The following is a 21,468-nucleotide window of genomic DNA, read 5'->3' as shown; positions in this document are numbered from 1 at the left end:
TTGTTGGTTAGCTCAGGTCACTGTTTAATTTGTTTCTTGTACTGTAAGGTATCAGGGGTCCGTCCGATGCATTGACTGAGGCTGTGTCCTTCCCAGAGGGGCTACATCCTAATAACCCTGCCAGCGACCGGTGCCAGAGACTCACCAGTGTCTGTAGTCTGTGGCTTATTAAACCGCTGTGCTTGTGGAACCCCAGTGTGGGAGACAATAGGAAGAAATCTGAACCAACTAATCAGCCAAATAGAATTTCCCTTTATTATTTGGTTTTTATTTATCTGAACTGAGAACTAAAGCATTGTGTGTGGGTGGTTAATATAGTTGCTTTATTCTCTCTAATTGTACGATGCTGCAATTTTCACTTTCCCTTTTCCTGTCTGATTCAGAAAATTGTGCATTAGTGTGTTCAGCGTGTTTGTTTCCGGAAAAACATTTGTTGTTTGTCTTTCAAACAGCCGTATCTCATGATCATTGATTTGGTTCCTGTTTTATTTAATGGTAGTTCCGGACTCACAGCGACTCAATCAATATTTGCTTAAGTTGTTATGGGCTTACTACTATTATCCTCATATTATCCTATACTACAATTATCCTCATAGGAGCTGGTTAATTACTGTCTTACACATTTATAATGAGATCTGTTTCAAAGGGAGGATTCTCTCCTCAGATCAAAGCCAAATGAGTCAACAGCTATATCCCCCTAATGAACTAAAAAGACAAAGCATTGTGCTTAATGGAAACGCTTAGCGTATGATGGTGGCAAAAGTTGAAAAAACACATTCTTACCGTATGTTAAAGGTGCAGTATGTAATATTGATAGAAATAATATTGATAAAAATAATGAATAGAGTTGTTTCTCCCGGCCGTTCCTCCTTAGACTCAACACTCACATGAGTTGCCAGATTGATTAAATGCAACAGGAATGAGCACAGTTGACAATGGAAGGTGATTATCTTTAGACTCAGAAGTTGATATGTGTTTTTCAACCATGTTTTAAAGGAGAACTCCACTTCCAGAACAAACAATTTACAAATAATTTATTCACCCCCTTGCCATCCAGGATTTCAGGATTTTTCTTCATATAATGGACTTCAATTGTTCCCCCGATTTTGAACTTCCAAAATGTAGTTTAAATGCAGCTTCAAAAGGCTCTAAACGATCCCAGCCGAGGAAGAAGGGTCTTATCTAATGAAATGATCGGCCATTTTTTTCGACAAATAAAAATTTGGATACTTTTTAAGCACAAAAGCTTGTGTAGCACAGACTCTGAGATGCGTGTTTACGTTGAAAGGTCACGTGGAACTACAGACCCAGTGTTTAAAAAGCGAATGTGCAAAGACTAACAAAGTGCAAGTAAGTCAAACGCTGTTTACAAACAAAAAGCTACAACAATGTCGGACGATTCTGAAGTTGTTGAAGAAAATAAGATGGAGTTTTTCACCATTCTCTTCCTCTTTGAGCTGGAGTACACAGACGATGAACTTAGACGTGATTTGTAGTAGTGATGGGAAGTTCGGATCATTTTACCGACTTGGACCTTTGAGTCTCATTCAGCAAAATGAACGAATCTGTTTTCGAGTCATTTCGTTAATTTTAAATAATTAAATGTAATTAAATATAATTAAAATGTTACGTGTTACTTCCCTAACACATCTACTGCTTAAACAAACGTTAATAACACTACAAACAAGACAAAACTATAATGCTATAAGAAACAGAAAAGATTGATTCATTGTTTACCTGGGTCTTTAGTATATGATTAGCTCACCTCACCTCTTATCTGACAAGTTTTCAGGTTCAAGTCGTTCGTTCATCATATGACAGCCCCATAAGATGAACAAACGACTCGAAAAACCCGAAGACTAAAAACAGGTGAACTAATTCCAGTACAGAACCTAATAGGATGTTGCGCATGCGCGACTGAACGAATCACTCCCCGAGACTTTGTTCTTCCCGAGTCACATTAAAGATCCGTTAAAAATGAACGAATCATTCAAGAACGCGCATCCCGGAGCCTGTGCTACACAAGCTTTTGTACTTAAAAGTATACAAATTTTTATTTTTCAAAAAAAATTCGATAGATAAGACCGTTCTTCCTCGGCTGGGATCATTTAGAATCTTCTGAAGCTGCATTTAAACTACATTTTGGAAGTTCAAAATTGGGAGCACAATTGTAGTCCATTATATAAAGAAAAATCCTGGAAGTGGAGTTCTCCTTTAATATGCTTCTGGTCAAAGAGATTTTTAAATGGATGCCAAAGCTTTTTAGGTCGGGTAGTAGAATCTGTTATCTTTGATTCAGTTTGTTTGCTCTCTGGCAACCTGGGCTGTAAAAATACCATTGGGTAAATTGGCAGTCACATGGACCAAAACAAAAACAGACATTCTGACACGGAACAAACATTTCAACGTAGAATAAATCACTGTAGCACTTTTTCGGAGAAAGTATAAACAGAACGGTACTATCGGAGAAGTATGTGAACTTAGCATGTTTCCTAAAAATATCTGCAAACATATTTTGGTATTTTATGCTTTATTACAGTCAAAAATTTGCAACCAAAAATATTAATTTGCGAGTGAAGTTTTTGCTGAGGTCGCCAGTGGTGATATATATATTGATATATATATAGTGGTGGTATATATTTTTTTTAATTATTATTATTATTTGTTTATTATTATTTACATGTTATGATTTTAAAATGTGCATGCAATGCCCTTTTTCCTGACTGTTTTGCAATCACATCGTTTGTTATGTTGACATAATAAACTGAGACGATGTGCATCAAAGGAAAAAAGTGTTTCAATCAGTCCTCATCTCTGCCGGACTTTAGCGTTGACGGCACAACTTCTGAAAGCAGCTCCATTGTGCAGCATGAGAGAGATCGAAATGACGGAGTGTCTATTTTGTGTACAACTTGAACAAATTACAACAGGTAAAGCTGTCAGCTGTGTGCACATTAACAATATCATTAACAATACTAGTTTATAATCGATCTTTAGTCTACATGCTGTGTTTTGTTAATACGTGAACATTATATTATTTGTAGCACACTTGCAGTCCAGTAATCGCAATAATGCTTTGTAACTTTTTAATAAACAAAGTATCTTAACTTAACGAACATAACGAAATAAAAAAATAAATAAATATGGTTTTGGTGCTCCTTAATGCGGCATGAACAACCACTTTAGTTTAGGGCCTCAGTTAAAGCAGCATGTGACTATCATATTTTTCTCTTTAGTACAAAATGAACATGAATGGACATCAAAAGGTAGCTATTTTATAATTCAGCCTCTAGTACAACTTACTGAAATGTCTTATGTAATCGCTCATTCAGTGTTTCAAACTTAAAAAAACATGGAAAATGTGTAAAGCATAAACAATGCCACCTAACAATACGTTTACCTCAGAATAACCATTCAGTGTCCATAAGCTCATCAGTCAGCTAGAAAAATTACTAAATTGCACATTCTTATTTTTTTTTTACTTAACCTGTTGACTACATGGTAAGAAACAATGCAAGGATCTAAAGCTAAAATTCAACACCTATAAAACTGCATGTTACTAATGAAGAAAAACAGACTGGATGAAAGACATATGACAACATTTAGGATGGAGGAGGAGTCCAAACTACACTCCTAAGTGATGCTGACATAGTTATGGTACATGATATTGGCACAGATTCTGTGTAATAAACAATTCTTTGTGAATGTAGTTCTCAAGTTGGAAAAGACATTTAGTTCCCAGGACATCTACACAATGGATTAAAATTCTGATAAAGACCAGAAAAGATGAGACATAAACACATGACAGTATGACTGAAATGTTGAAGGGTTAGAAAAATAAAATAAAACTTTTTTTTCTGTGGCACCTAAAAACAATTGTTTGGTGCCTCATTTTTGTTTCTCATAGAATTGATTTTTTTTTTTTTTGTCTGGAGCCCTGCTAATTTAACAGCTAGTATTTTATGTATACTATAAATTATAATTTATATATATATATATATATAACAAATTGTTAAAAACCCATGACACAATTTTAAAAAATATGTTCTTTATAATGTGAATGTGTGTGGTATGAATATAATTCGGACATGCAACATTTGTCATGTCATTGTTGTGACCTGCCAGCGTTAGTATCACTTAACTGGCATGCCAAATCCTTTCATGGGCCTCATGGGATAGTGTAGTGTCTATCTGATGTGCACTTCAGAATCCGGAAGATGTAAGTCATGTTTTCACCTACTACTTTAGTTTGTACTCTTATTTCACTTACTGTTATTCGCCTACTATATACAGTGGGGAAGTATGTGATTTTGGATGCAGGCAGCCTACGACTCCTCTGAGGCAGGCATTTTAAATGGTGGGAAAAAACAGAATTTATTTAAGCTTTTTCCACATATAAACATTTATCAACACACACACATACGTAGAGCTAAACTGGATTTAAAGCTAAACTGGACTTGCTTGACACATGGCAACAAACCCTGTGGAAGCTCAAACGTGCTTGCGTGACACACAAAACAACATTATTGATTTTTGCATGTCAAGTAAGCACATTTAAGCTTCTGTTTAGCAAATTTGATGATCTTTATGCTTGAGCATTAATCAATATTTATAAATGTGTTGATATAAAGCAATCATGCCTCATCAGAAGACTTGGATTAAACCGAATCATATAGATTACTGTTACTTGTCTATCATATTCTTTAATGCATGAGCGTTTTCAATGGATGGACCTAAAGCCTGAGAGAATATTAAAATATCTTTACTTGTGTTTTGAAGATGAACAAAATTCGAATGGGTTTGGAACAACATGAGGTTGAGTAAATGATGACAGAATTTTCATTTTTGGGCGAACTATTGATTTAGGATAGCACTACTGTAGTATATGGTATTTGCTGAAGGATGCTTGAAGTTCTCCTGGGTTGTACACCTACACTGCGTGGGTTCCCTGATCAGGAGGGTGTGTTACTCATCATCACACATCAGGTGATAACTAAAGTTAAAAACAGGATGGATACAATCATGCTAGTAGGATGGTGTAGGCTTTGTTTGTTTTTCCCTCTTCCGTACGTAAAGGATGTAAAATTGGTCTCTCTTAATCTTCCTACACACTTGAGAAATAAGTTAAATAAATTTGTCCAATGTGATCTCATGAATTTTCATTTGTATTTTACATATTGTTTGGTTTTACCACACATACATTATTTACATTTGTATAGACACTTAAAAGTACAATACTGTTATACTGACAGCTAAATTGTAAATCATTTATGAGTGAACTATTTTACATAATGTAATAGAGCCCAATGTGATTTTCCAAAAACATGGCCTAAATATTTGGTTATTGCGTAACAATAGCCAAGGCAGCCTGTGATTGTCTTCTGAAAAAGGAAATTGTTTCAGAAAAATATTCACCAATGGAACCTCGGCAGTGAATGGGTGCCGTCAGAATGAGAGTCCAAACTGCTGATAAAAGCATCACAATTATCCACAAGTAATCATCACGACTTCAGTCCATCAATTAACATGCTGTGTAAAAAACAACAAATCAATTACTAAGATGTTTATAACTTATACGAGTCTACATAATCCATCATAATGGTCTCAGATCAATCATTGTTTATAAGCGTTAACAATCCCAAATAGCCCAAGTCCCAGAGTCATAATCTCAAGATGTTAATTGATGGACTTTACTTGTGTGCATTACTTGTGCATTATCGTGATGTTTTTATCAGCTGTTTGGAATCTCATTCTGACGGCACCCATTCACTTTAGAGGATCAGTTGGTGAGTAAATGATGTAATGCTAAATTTCTCCAAATTTGTTCTGATGAAGAAACAAATTTTCTTTTTCTTTTTTTGGGGTGAACTATTCCTATAACATATGATAATATTTGCATAGGTTGTGATTGCAGAGTGCATGAATTAATTATTTTATGTGGCGATAAAGACTCTTTCTTGCTCTTACAGAAGTGCTTGTGGCAATCTTTTTCTCCTGATATTCCTATAACTGCGGCTGCATTGACAGATACACAGGGCTTTGAGGGGGATATTCATCCCACTGCTTTTTCTGATAATGGTAGTGAAAATAAGAGGATATTGATTTCATTTTGCCTGCTTAATGCATCCTCTTAGTGGGCAGAGAAAATGGCAGAGAGAGAGAATTTACAAAATGGCTCTTGCCTGAAATACACATTTTCTTTCACATGTGGCAAAAATCAGATAATATCTAAAACAAAAGTAACCACTGTAACCTAATCAGATACTAATTAAGAGTTTATAACTCAAATACTGATTTGTTTGAGTCAGAGTGTGTGCATGCTTTTTCTGCAAGCCAGTAATTGTGTTTAAAACACTTTGGTAGCATGAGTCACTTACAGGTCAAAAAACAATTAACTGTGCTCAACATGCTCGGGTTATTAGTGGTGCATGTGTTAGTGCAGTTGTTTGTATGAGTTGTCATAGCCAGTGTGACTTTGGCAAGCAGCGTCATGACTAATTTCACTTTGTTGATGCTGTATAGCTCCCTGCAGGTTGTCCTTTTGGGCTTTTATTAAAAGCAGGATTAGACCTTTTACAGAAGCTTGTCTCAGCAGAGACGCTGGACGGTGGTGGCAGTCTGACTGCCCTCATCAGATTCTGCTGGAGATGTGCTGATGTGATCTCTCCGAGGAGCTGTGAAAGGACGGCTGAGGAAAATAAAACAGACCATTTTCTCCTAGAGTACTGACTTGAGAGGGAGAGAGCGAGAAAAGAGCTTGTTTTTTTCGTAATTGTTCAGCTTTCAGAACCATTTGTGCCTCTGTGAACGGAAAAATGGATGTTCTCCAACTATACCAACAAAAAATAGATTTTCAAATATATTTTTGAACATATTTCAAAATATGCAAAAAACAAACAAACAAAAAAAACTGCTAAATTATGTTTCAAAATATATTTACATAAGTATATTTTCTACCAATACATTTTTTGGCCATTTTTTTTATATTTTTGAAAATATATTTTTTGTTTACATAATATGTGTGCCTACTGTGTATGTTTATTATATATACATAAATATACACACACATACAGTATATATTTTGAAAATATTTACATGTATTTACATGTATATATTTATATTCATATAACTGATATTATGTATAAATATATTTAATATATAAACATAATATATTTTTCTTAAATATATACATGCGTGTATATATATATTTACACAATAAATATACACAGTACACACACATACAGTATATTATGTAAACAAAAACTTTGATTTTGGATGCGACAGCACTAATTTAAAATATATTTTAAAAATACACAAAAAAATATATTCGCTACAGTATGTTTTAAAATATATTTACGTAAATATATTTTCTACTAATATTTTTTTGTCCATTTTGTATATTTTGAAAATATTAAAATATATTTTAAATGTATAAATCTATTTTTAAAAGCATTTATTTTGCTCTCTATGTATTTCAATCCAAGAAAATGCTTTTACATATGCCAATTTGAAGAAAAACTTGATTTGTTGTCTATAACACATGTGAACATAACACAATTGAATGAACTTTAGTAATGAACATAATTTAAAATGCTCCAAAAATGCAATACACAATGTGCCACTGGAATACATTTAGAAATTTATTTTGCCATTCAAAGGTTGAAAAATATATATTAATAAACATATATTTAAACAATATAATTCATTGAGCTTTACTGTTTGCAGAATATATTTTAAATATATATTTTAAATATATTTTGTCCACAAAACAATACGTTTTTTGCCATATAGGCTTATATGCCTGAAAGACGCTATAGCTGGCAACATATGTTTGACATTTGTTGGTGAATCTACCTATTTAATTGTTTGAAACTTGAAAAGAAGCTTAACTAAATTGCTGAATGAGATTAAGAATGCAAGTAACTGAAATAAGTAAATGGAATGTGACTGAACAATATGGATGCACCTCTTGTGACCCAGTTTCAGGGAGGCCTATGAGTAAGCTGAATGCTTTTGGGAAGCTGAGAATGCACTATTTTTTACTTATTTGCAAAGCAGTTGGCAGTGAGGAAAGAAGTCACAGTTGTCGGAACAGCTTGCCTCGCAATCACGGATGTGTGAATGTTTAGCGTGTCAGGCGTCATTGTATTATACATATAAATCATGCTGATGGATTCAGCACATCAGAAAAATCATTTGGAGAACTGGGAAGGCAAGGAACGATCAGGAGCATGAAAAGGATTTTATATTTTTATAAATTTTAGATTTATATTCTTAAAATTAAGTGAACAGGTGTAACTTGATGACTGTATGGTGAAAAATTAACAAATTTAAGATCAGGGTTATTATTGTTAACTAAAACTAAAACCAGCCATTTGTTTTGGTTTTGTCAAATAATGTCACGATTCTGGAGCAAGGCCCAAAAGAGATTAGAGAACATATTTGGATATACTAAATAACATGACACTTGCACTGGGGGACTTAACTCTTGCTCAGAAGTTGCTTTTCATTGCCCGAAGATGTATCTTACTTAATTGGATTAAAGACAAACCACCATCAATACAGGAGTGGTTTCAAGATTTATAGTATTTACTTCCATTTGAAAGAATTAGTCCCTCACTTACAGGAAATGTGGATCATTTACAGTATCTGGTCTCCTTTTTCACTGCAAAAAAAAGGCTTATCTTGCTTAGTATTTGTGTCTTGTTTCTAGTCAAAATATCTAAAAATTAATCTTCCAGTGGGGTAAATAAAATATTCTTAAAACAAGAGTATTTTACTTACCCCACTGGCAGATAATTTTACTTATTTTAAGCTAAATTAACTTAATTTAGTTGTTTACCCCTGGAAACAAGACTAAATATCTAATGTTGTTTTGCTTATTTAGTAAATGCATCTTAATTAAAGAATTTTTAGAAATTTTGACTAGAAACAAGATAAAAATGCTAAGTAAGACAAGCCTTTTTTTTTTTTTTTTTGCAGTGTTTGCCATCCTACCAGACTGAGCTAAAGAAACTTTAGAGCTTGGCCAGGCAGACATAAAATGTAGTAATTTAATGTAGTAATTTAATACTGTTGTCATCTATGTACACAATCCTGGGGCTGGGGTGAGTGTGTATGTTTTTCTTTTCCTTTTTTTTTTTTTTTTCAAAATTTTTTTTTTTCGGTCATTAGTTATTTTGTATGGTAAAAAAAAAGAAAATAGTTAAAAAAAAATCTAAAAACATAAAAAATGTAATTTATTAATTTCTAACATATAAAATAAAAAACCTAAAAAGTTAGTAACTCAGCTAGATGCTAAAACAACATTTCTAATTTTTGTTTAATAAACTAAAATTAGAATCTAAAACTTCGACATATTAAAACAAAAAAAACAAAAAACAAAAAAACAAATGAAATGAAATGACAAAACACTTTAAAATTAAAATGTAAACAAAATATAAAAATAAAATTCACAATATTAACTAAAACTATAACAGAATATCAGTGATAAAATAACAGATGCAGATATCTCTGTGGCTACGTTTCAATTATGGGCTGGATTAGTACTGTAGTTGCTTAGCAACAAATATGTGAAATTTTGAAATCTGAAAGCTAGACCTGCTGACCCATTTCAGCTACAGATTTAAAAAATAACACTCATGTCCCTCTTTCCGTGAAGATCAAATTGGCCTCTTTGACCCATAGTAACCATGTTTTGGATTTTCTGAGTTCTAGGTTTTATTTTTAACCCTTTCAGTGGTGAGTTTAAAATATTCTATCTGACCCCCCCAGAGTGAGTTTTTTTTTAGGCGACCGTTATTTTAGAACGTTCACTTTATTGTTTCCATGGCGACGCGTCATGATTGACACCGCAGCCACTATAGCGCTGTATGACAGACGTATCGCTTTTATTTCGTTTTTCCTTTTTTTATTCAAAATATTCACACACTTGCTTACCATGTTTTCAACTATCTGATATTCCGATTCACGAATACGTGTAAGTGAGTGTATTTTGCCGTTTTAAAACCTTTATAAATGATCAGGATCGTGATCTATAACGTGAGATGGGCGCCGCCATGTTTGTTCGCGCTGCCGTTCAGAGACTCCTGTCAGCCGGATTTACAGCACGTAAATTCACCAGTTTCTCCCGAAATACATGCAAGTAAGTAGCTGGTGAAGTGGGAAAGGAATGGAGTGAATTATATCATTACTTTCATTATGTTTATCTGATATAAATCAAACACGTCGGCAAATTATACTTGAATGGATTGTTATTGCTGCTTCCATAGACATCCGTGTGTATTTTACAAACTGTAAATGTATTGTTTTACTAGTAATTATGTGTATTTAAATTCCTGAAACCTAAAATAAACGTTAAGCCTTTGAAAAAACTGCACAATTGTGATTGTATGACAAGCACAGCAAGCGTCTCTCTCTAGCTCAGCGCCAGCCAACGCGCGAAAACACAGTTTGAATTTGGCAGTTGCGTGACGTCACCGAACGTTCTAAATCCCATATGTGGGACAGTACTCCCAGGGGCACAGAAAATAGAATCCCATATGTGGGACCGTACCGCTCAAAGGGTTAAAATCTTTTCCAAACTGCACAAAATTTGCACGCATGCTAATTGGAGCAGCAATTGGATGTAGGCTATTACTAAATTGCAAGTGAATGAAAGGACAAACAGAAACAGAGAATAATATGTGAGTCTGTGATTAGAAATATGTTTTTAGTTTAGAGATTGCCTAGCGACATGTGAAAATAGGTGACATTTGGAGACCAGATGGTCGTGACCCATTTAAATAACAGATTATCATCAAATTTTATACTTATCTGCCAATCTTATGCACATGATATTTCTATAACCCACCTGCCAGGTTTTTAGTCAGTGTCAGTAAATGAAGCTTAAAAAATCTTGAAAAATTGCTTTAAAGGAGAAGTCCACTTCCAAAACAGCAATTGGCACATAATTTACTCACCCCCTTGTCATCCAAGATGTTCATGTCTTTCTGTCTTCAGTCGTAAAGAAATTATGGTTTTTGAGGAAAGCATTTCAGGATTTTTATTCATATAATGGACTTCAATTGTGCCCCCCGATTTTGAACTTCCAAAATGCAGTTTAAATGCAGCTTCAAAGGGCTCTAAACAATCCCAGCCGAGGAAGAAGGGTCTTATCTAGCGAAGCGATCGCTCTTTTTTTTTTCAAAAAATAAAAATGTGTATACTTTTTAAGCACAAAAGCTCGCGTAGCACAGGCTCCTGGATGCGCGTCCTCGGGTCGTTCTTGAACGATTCGTTAATTTTGAATGAATCTTTAAAGTGGCTTGCGACGAACGAGTCATCTTGGCGAGTGATTAGTTCAGTCACGTCTAAATTCATGTCTAAGTTCATCGTCTGTGTACTCTGGCTAAAAACGGTAGAGTATGGCGAAAAACTCCATCTTATTTTCTCCAGCAACTTCAGAATCGGCTGACACGTTGTACCTTTTTGTTTGTAAACAGCGTTTGACTTACTTGCACTTTCTTAGTCTTTGCGCGTTTGCTTTGTAAACACTGGGTCTGTAGATACGCCTACGTTCCGTGTGACCTTTCGACATGATTCAATAGTATGTAGTGAACGTGCATGCCAGAACCTGTGCTACACAAGCTTTTGTGCTTAAAAAGTATACACATTTTTATTTTTCGAAAAAATGACCGATCGTTTCACTAGATAAGACCCTTCTTCCTCGGCTGGGATCATTTAGAGCCCTTTGAAGCTGCATTTAAACTACATTTTGGAAGTTCAAAATCGGGGGCACAACTGAAGTCCATTATACGAAGAAAAATCCTGAAAATGCTTTCCTCAAAAACCATAATTTCTTTACGACTGAAGACAGAAAGACATGAACATCTTGGATGACTGACAAGGGGGTGAGTAAATTATTTGTAAATTGTTGTTTTGGAAGTGGACTTCTCCTTTAACTATTTATAGGGAAAAAGGAACATAATAGCTCATTTTATGCAGTTATTTTTCTAGTTGGTGTCTCCATTAAACTATCAGTTCACCAAAAAATAAAAATGCTTTCATTTACTCACTTTCAATTGGTTTCAAAACCGTATTATTTTCCTTCTTTTTTTTTTCTTGAGAATACACAGGCATTAGATGTTTAAGAGCTCCAGTGAAACTTTAGAGCTACGGCTATCATATGTCTTCAGAAGACTTGGTAATATAGACTAATGTGCAGATAGAATTATTTTATATGAACATATTGTAGTTATTTTGTAATCTTTGCGTCATTCTACAAAATATTTCATAGTATGACCTTTTATGGGCATTTTTCATGTAAATATGATTTACCCACCATTATGCAGCTAGTTATAAAAAGCTCTTCTTAAAGTTGATGCATTTACAGACTTTGGCAATCTTATTTGCCCGCTGGGCTTCAGTGCATTTAGTTGTGCCTTAAATGGCTGGAAATCGAGAGTTGAAGAAGGATAAGAGGTGTAATATTTGTCTCTATGTTGTCTTCTCATGGGTGTATCTCAGTAATCACTCCTTTTTTCAGTATGTTAAACAAATTATCACAGCTAAATAGCTCCCTCTTAACTTTGACTAAGATGTGATTATGGCGGTGGCGATTACATCATGTTGGAGATTAGTGTTTGTCTCTTCATGGATCAGCTTGAAGGAAAACTCTCTATAGCTGTCACAGCATGATGTCTTCAGGCAACCAAACATGTTAATGTGAGGAGAATCAGCTGAGCTGCACATGGGTCCAGAGTTATGTCCAATTGGAGAAAACCAAGCAGAAGGGTTTTTTAAAAAAAAAATTCTTAGACAGATTGCATTGATAATCCATATACTTAAGAGTCACGGGATCTGCTTTAAGGATTGGCAGTGAGTATGGTTTAGTTGGTGAGGTCTCATATTCTTGTATCTTGCATGTTAATTAGTATTAGATGCTGTTTGTACTATACTCTTAAAAATAAAGGTTCTTTATTGGCATCAATGGTTCTATGAAGAGCCTTGAACATCCATGGAACCTTTCAAATGCAGAAAAGGTTCTTTATAGTCAAAAAAAGGGTTCTTTAGATTTTTAAAATGTTCTTCAAAATGGTTCTTTTAGGAACTGTTCACAGAAAGGTTCTTTGGGGAACCAAAAATGGTTCTTCTATGGCATCACTGCAAAAACACCCTTTTGGAACCCTCATTTTTAAGAGTGTACTTAGTACATGTGGCACATATTTGCACCTCAGCATTGTAGTACATTATACAACCTTTTTTTTTTTTGCCTTTGTGGCTGGATGTTGAAAAGAATATATCCCCTATCCCTTTAATTCATTTACTGTACATGTAGGTTGAAGCAGCTATCAGAGGACATTTCTTGCTACAGTCCACATTGGAAATGGAAAGGTCACTGTAGTAAGCATTCTCCTCTTACTCCTCTGTTTATAAATCCTGATTTCCCTCCAGACCTTGAACCAGGACCTTTTCTGATTTAGGTGGAAAAAGGAATTTCCGTTATCGGAGACCTATTATTAAATGGTGAGATTATGTCTTTTGACAGGTTCAAGAAAAAATTTGACCTACCAAATTCCCATTTTTTAGGTTCCTCCAGGTGAACAGCTTCTTTTAAAAAATACTAAGAGCAAATCCATGTGGAATATGAATATCTCCTTTGGAGGATGTCTTACATGATAAGCAGTGCAGTACTAAATTAATAAAAGGATTTTATGGAGCACTGTTAGAATCTTCAAGGGACACGTGGGTCTAAGAAATTGTGGGAAAGGGATCTGAGTTCTCTGATCGTTGAGTGTGATTAAGATGCCTTGTGGCTAAGGTCGTCTGGATATTTAGTTACCAATAAGGCAGCTGAAATGCAATTTAAGTGATACATAGGCTCTAGATCTCTCTAGCAAAATGTCACAAAATGAATAATACTTTTTCAAAGACCTGTGTTAAGTGTAAAATGGAAGACAGTGCATATTGTCATTGTATTTTTGACTGTTTTCATATTAAGGCATTCTGGTCAGATGTTCAAGAATTTAATAACATATTGGGAATCTCTCTGGATGTTGACCCACTGGTCTGTATTTTAGGGATTTTTTCATACAACACCTGGAGCTCCTCTATAGATTCAGTTGCTCAAAATTTTACTGTTTACTGCCAGATGCTGCATACTGCTGCAGTGGATTTCTGAAAAACCACAAACTAAGACACAATGGACTAAGAGTGTATTGGACATAATGCCATTTGAAGCCTTGAGTTTTTCCCTTAAAAACAAACCATTTCAGTTCTACAAAACTTGGGACCCTTTTTTCCTCCAAGAACGGACTGTGTGGCATTACATGGACCAGGTTGATGAACATGATATTACTGGGTGCCTTGAACTGTTGTATTTTTAAAAAAAATATTATTATTATTATTATTATTATTATTACTCTCAACTGTGACAGTATTGTTTTACTACGACCCTTTTGAAGACAACTGTTTTTTGCTTTTTGATATTGTTACTTTTCTTGCCAAAAAAAAAAAAAACAGTATGCAATAATAACGCATTGAGAATATGATGAAATATGTATGAAATATGATTTTTTATTAAAACTATTAAATGGGTGCAGCCTTACTGGTATAATAAAGCCTTCCCTACACCTACCCCAACCATAACTGATCAACACCTGTGAGGCACTTTATGTTACACTTTTTGATTGTTTCCTTCATTTTTATTGAAAATAAATGCCTTTCCGATCTGATATGTGATGTGAAAAGGGAGAAGAACCTAACGCTAACCCTAAGTTCGGCAAAATGTCGATTCGAATTTGGGTCGATCACATTGAAAAGTCACTTCTACGCATTTAACCGACTACACTACTGGAGTTATTTTTCAACAGGTGTCTTTTTTATGTTGACTAGCCCAACCACATGTTCGTGGCCAGAATAAATAGCCTCTGCCAAAAAGGCGGGTTATTTGCATGTACTGTAGTTTAAACAGACACTCAGATATTTTAAACTATATATATATTTTTAAATATTTTTTCTTCCATTTTAATTTATTTACAATTTTAGTAACTTTTTAAAAATACTGTATGTTTATATACATTTTATTAGGTTTTATTATTTTTTTTGTTTTAGTTTTAGTTATTTTAATACTTAAAATAAATGAAAACAAGAAACGTTACCTTAGAAACTAGCTGAAGTAAAATACATTAAAAAAATATATATATACGTATACGTTTTTATATATATAAGTTTTTTAAATAATTTGTTTTTAAAACATAAAGACCTTGAAGTCTTTTAATGTAATGCATTTAAAAGTTTTTTTTTTTTAATTCATTAATTATTGTATTGCACCTTGTAATGCAAAATCTCAGTAAATCTATTGTTACACCAGAACACATTACACACAAACAACCTATTTTAGATGTAAGAAGGAACCCACAAATATTATATAGCATTTTAAGTTTGGGGTGTTTTAGGGGTGTTATATTTTAGAAAATTATACACTGTTATGGCATATGTTAAAGTAGATTTGACTCTTGTCGTCTTGTCAAAGTTTTTCTTTTCTAGTTAAATGTTAGTCATATGGACTTAGTTTAATTTTAATTAAATACTTCCGTATGTTTATATTCAATTCACAATTCTGCATCCTGTTTGCTACCTCACTCAAGTTCAGCTCAGATTCAACAACTGAATTGGAATTTAAAAGGTGTTTTCATTTCAGTTCTGAATGAGAAACAACCTTGCTGTGAATGCAAGTTTTGTGCACTCAGTTTAGTGAATTACTGCACTAGCTTTGTCCATTAATGCTATTTGCTAAAAAATACTCCACAGATTTCGCACAACTGCGATTCATTCAAATCACGCCTCAGCTTTTGGAGTGAGAGAAGGTGGCATTGATTGGCCGGCATTAGTGGCCTCTGGTGACAGCTATCATAATGGTGCTACCTCATCTAGCTTTCATTAGCAAGTGAAAGACAAGCTCTGTGCCTGTGGTTATCGTGTTTCTTATGTCTCAGCTCTCTGCTGCACGCCTCTGTGCTTCTGACCTCATGATACCCTTCCTCTCCCCGTCACACGGCTGTGAGTTGTCGCCTGTTGAGTGATCAGCTGTGTGGATCTGCTGTCCTGTTGCGTCTGTGCCTTCCCCTCTCCCTCTGGAGTCTCTTTCATCCCTCCAACACTCTCCATATATATGATGATCTTACACACACCTCTGCCCCAGCAGTACACCATGTTCACCTTATGTCGTATTGATATTTGAACCTTGTTATGCTGCTTTGTTGATGCTAAGCCCTCTGTGCGATTATGTGGAAGGGTTTTGATGAATAAAATATTTAGAAAGGACCTAAGAGTTGCACATACAGGTTTCAGACAAAATAAGACCCATTATTATAGGGGTTAAAGGTGTAGTTCACACAAAAATGAAAATGATGTTCCAAACCTATATGAATTTCTTTCTTCTGTGGAACACAAAAGAAAATGGTTTGAAGAATGTTGGTAGCCAAACAGTTGTTGAAGTCAATGGCTACTAACAACTGTTTGGTTACCAACATCCTTCAAAATATCTTCTTTTGTGTTCAGCAGAAGAAAGAAACTTTTGAAACAGTATAACGGTGAGTGAATAATAACAGAATTTAATTTGGGGTTAAACTGTCCCTAATGCAATTTGTATAGGCTACAGTGAAAAACCAAACATTGTGATTATGTTTTATTTATCATTTTGTTGTCTATACTATACTATCTAGGTTGTATATCAGTGCAGTATAAGTTGTGTTCAGCAGCCACTTCCTGATAAATTGGACTAAATATATGACTAAGAAAAGTAGGAGAAGCCACTGAACAAAATTGCTTTTATATATATTATAAATGACTTGTGCCTCAGAGTGAGCAGACAAAGCACAATAAATGCAGTCATTGCTTACTGAGGTGGATGCTGCTGTTTGGGAATGCAGTTGTGTAAGACAGTTCTGGGAGGCAATTATACAGCTTTTTATTTTACTTTTTTCCTTGCAATTGTGAGTTTACATCGCGCAATTCTGACATTTTTTAAAGGTATAAACTTGCACTTCTGAGAACATATCAGTCTTTTTCCCCCTCAAAACTGGACTTTATAAGTCGCATTTGCGAGAAAAAAGTCAGAATTGCGAGATACAAACTTGCTTTTTCAAAAAAAAAAAGTTTTTATATCAGATTATTATTATATTAGACATTTTACAGAGTTTCTATCACATATTTCTGAGGAAGAAAGTCAGAACTGTAAGTTTATATTTCACAATTCTGAGAAAAAAGTCAGATTTGTGAGTTTGTATTATGCAATTCTGAAAAGAAAAGTCAGAATTTTTAAATAAAAAGTTGTAATTACCACCTCAAGTAAGCATAAAAACGTCTTGGTTATATATGTAACCCTCGTTCCCTTTCAGTCTATTTACTCTCTATGTCATGTCAGCACGACCAATTGGAATCTCAATTAGGCAGTCATACCGACATGACGTTGAGAGTGATTGACTGAAAGGGAACATTTCGGTTATGTATGTAACCCTCGTTCCCTGACGGAAGGAATGGAGACGTCACGTCGGAATGACCAAGTGGGATCTCAGTTAGTTGTCATACTAACGTGACATCAAGAGTGATTAACTGAAAGGGAACATTTTGGTTTCTTATGTAACCCTCATTCCCTGAAGGAGGGAATGGAGACGTCACGTCGGTATGACCAATTGAGATCGTAATTAGGCAGTCATACCGACATGACGTTGAGAGTGATTGACTGAAAGGGAACATTTTGGTTTCTTATGTAACCCTCGTTCCCTGAAGGAGAGAATGGATACGTCATGTCGGCATGATCAATTGGGATCTCAATTGGGCAGTCGTACCGACGTAACATCGAGAGTGGTTGACTGAATGGGAACATTTCAGGTACATATGTAACCCTCGTTCCCTGAAGGAGGGAATGGAGACGTCATGTCAGTATGACCAATTGGGATCTCAATTAGGCAGTCATACCGACATGATGTTGAGAGTGATTGACTGAATGGGAATGTTTCGGTTACGTATGTAACCCTTGTTCCCTGAAAGAGGGAATGGATACGTCACGTCGGTATGACCGAATAATTGGGATCACAATTAGCTGTCATAACGACGTGACGTAGAGAGTGACCGGCTCAAAGGGAACGTCTCGGTTACATATGTGACCCTGGACTACAAAACCAGTCATAAGGGTAAATTTTTTGAAATTGAGATTTATACATTATCCAAAAGTTGAATAAATAAGCTTTCCATTGATGTATGGTTTGTTAGGATTGGACAATGTTTGGCCAATATACAACTCTTTGAAAATCTGGAATAAACCTCACTCCCTTTCAATCAGTTCAACTCTTTCCTCAATTAGTTGGTCATACTGACGTGACGTTCAGAGTGACTGAAAGTGAACCCTTGTTCCCTGAAGGAGGGAATGGAGACATCACGTCGGTATGACCAACTAATCGGGATCTCAATTAGTCGGTCATACCGATGTGACGTTGAGAGTGACCGAAAGAAAAGGAACTTTTTTGTGAATTAAGGGATTTTTTTAAAATTTGGTATTTCCATCAGTCGTTTCTGATACGACACTTGCAAAATGCGCATAAAAACAGGGTGATGGAAACATAGCTATTGTGTTCAAGCCATTAGTGGCTTGTTAGACTTCCAAAAAGGACAAATCATGATAGCCTGTTGAGCAGTAGCATCCATAACCTTAACAGCCTAATTGTTTGGTGTGTTAAGAGCAACAGTTTTTATGATTATAGCTGTGAACACAAAGCATGGCAAGACTTTATCAGCAAAGAAGAATAGTGGGCAAAAACTGAAAGAGATACTAAGAGAGACTGTGTCCAAACAATACAGAACTGCTGCTGTAAAATGACAGCAACCTCAAAATTCACCTTAAAGACCCTGTTTCCACAAAAAAGGACCACAGAGAACTTTACAAAGCCACTGTTACTCAAAAAGCTGTAATTGTTAAAACTTTAATCACTGATACCAATGCTAAAAAAAAAAAAAGATGATGCCATCATGATCATAAAACCTTAACAGCTGGAGCACTGGCCAGACAAATCACATGATCTGAATGCTATTAAACCACTGTGGCAGTTTTGGAGAGAATAATGAGAAGCTGTCTTTCTCTTTCAGCATCTGGCAGATGTTTTTATAGACAACATTGAACTGAAGGCTATTCAAAAAATGTTATAAATCTATTCCAAGTAGGCTGGAAGCTGTATTAAGGCCAAATAATAGTAAAACACCTTAATAAGGAAATATTGCCAATTTCTGAGGTGTTCACATTATTTTGCTCAACCCCTTTATGTAGGTGATTTTTAAATGTCTTTTCCTAATGTGTTGTTTTATTTACTAATAAATGTATTTATCTGTTCACAGTGACAAACGATTCTCTGCTCTGGGCTTTGGGGCAAGAATTCCTCCTAATTATGAGGTAAAAGAGCATTTTTTTGTCCTGTATATATATTCACATGTGTTTCCTTGTGAAAAAAGTACACTTGTTCAACAGAAATGTCATTAAAGTATATTTTAGTGCATACATGCTTATTAGTACATTTGGCAGTACAGACTAAACTTTGTGGAAAAAGAAGGGACAGATACAAAGTGGATACAACCCCTTGTGAAAAATAAGTATAATTTAGCATACAGTACAGTACTTTAGCATAAAAACAGTAATTATAACATGAATAATATACTTATTATGAATATATGACTGTGTATAACTAAATATATATTGTTTTCTGAGATTTAATTCCATGTAGCTACAATTAAATAAGTGTATTTTTGTGTACATTTATATTGAATATTTAAAAATGCTTTTTAACCCACTTAAGTACATTTTAAGTTAAGGCATAAGTACATTTGTATTTTCATAATTATTCTATAGTTTGTGGTAAATATTTTGATTGATGTGTACTAAAAAGCATATATGGTGAACTAAAATATACTTATATAATGTCATTTGTATTGAAACTTATGCCACGTATTGAAATGTATTTGTAATCAATGACACATTTCTAGTAAATTTTTTTTTTAAATATAATATTTAATAAAACACTACAGTTAAAATAATAATCAAGTACTTTACACATGCTCAATCAACACATGAAAATAAATGACCTTTAAAGCATGGCAAAAGATTATTACATTGTAATGATCTTTAGTTTGACATGATCACAAAATGTATTTAGTTGTGTTAAAAAAACGTCATGAAGGTGTTCTTTCTTTAAGTACGCTTAAGTGCCTTTTATTTAATTATATTATCAGCAAGTACATTTTTTCAAATATGTGTTTAAAATGTGTTTAAAATACAATTAAGGGCCCTTGTTTTTCACAAGGGTTGTCTATTGGTATATAAACTGTAAATGCAGAAGTATCCACCATCTTATATATTTGGTAGACCAGTTGGATCAGCAAACCACAGTCTCTGGCACTCCATATCTCAAATATGTGAAGTCATAACCTGTTTTATTTTTATTTACAGACTCTCTTTCAACCTTCACAGAAAAAGGGATATTCTCACTGAATTAAAATAATAGCAGCTTTGCAAAGGCTTCCCTGAGTGTTGACAGTAAACTGTCACAGGATTTCATTTTATGGTCTGTTTGTTCAGGCAGATTGCACTGCACTAGTTATGAGCTCTGTTTCCTTTTCAAGAAAATAAAATAATAATGGTTATATTCAGAATGTCTTTGTCAACAAAAGAAAATCAACTGCAATGAAACTTGTGCTACAAAAGTACCAGAGGGGGCCAACTGTGGTTGTTGCTTACAATGGAAAATCTGTAGGGAGGATATTTTGTTTTAGCATCATGATCAGTTCATTTCATGCATAGTGTTGCAGAAAGTATTTTTCTTAGAAACATGCAAATAAGTCTTGATTTACTGCCTTCCTTTAACAGCAGGATTTATGACCTTGAATTAGGTTTTTAACCAGACAACAGGTGTGTAATAGCATGCTAAACAATCTGAAGCCAGATAAACAAAGCCTTACTGTGTGTTTTTCTTCTCTAAACTACAGGTGTCCCATGACTTTGCCATCAATTTCAACCCGGAGGATGATGAATGTGAAGGTAAGAGCGACAAGCACTTAGTGTGTTACTAAGCGAGGGAACATCTCGTGGGAACTGAACAGACACACTCAACGATGTTTTTGAAGCTTTAGTCACAATTCTAGGAAAAGTTCACTCACACATAAAAATTCTGTCATCGTTTACTTTTACCCTCACTGACGTTTCAAACTTTATATGACTTTCTTTCTTTGTGGAACACAAAGGGAGAAATGTTGAGGAGCGGCCACTCTTTTCAAAAAACCACTATAAACATTACATAAAAGTGATCCCATATGACTTGTGCGCTGCTTTCTCCCGAAGCCATCTTCGTGTGAAGAATAGATCCAAATATATCTACTGTCATCATCCATTCAAATAGTACGTGCCTTTAAGGCCGAGTCAGGTTTGATATCAATGTTATAGAG

General features: G+C 34.6%; 1 protein-coding gene across 1 annotated transcript in view; it reads left to right on the top strand.

The window, feature by feature from the left end:
* cpne7 (copine VII) overlaps positions 1–21,468 on the top strand; it is a 76,270-nt gene that overhangs the window by 43,060 nt on the left and 11,742 nt on the right. The window contains exons 12-13 of the mRNA XM_051115866.1: positions 19,372–19,426; positions 21,013–21,064. Coding sequence (XP_050971823.1) covers positions 19,372–19,426; positions 21,013–21,064 — 107 coding nt within the window. The remainder of the gene's footprint in view (positions 1–19,371; positions 19,427–21,012; positions 21,065–21,468) is intronic.

The sequence above is a fragment of the Labeo rohita genome, chromosome 7, assembly GCF_022985175.1.
Source record: "Labeo rohita strain BAU-BD-2019 chromosome 7, IGBB_LRoh.1.0, whole genome shotgun sequence".
In the NCBI taxonomy this organism is placed as follows: Eukaryota; Metazoa; Chordata; class Actinopteri; order Cypriniformes; family Cyprinidae; genus Labeo; species Labeo rohita.
This window is presented reverse-complemented; position numbering and strand designations above follow the sequence as displayed.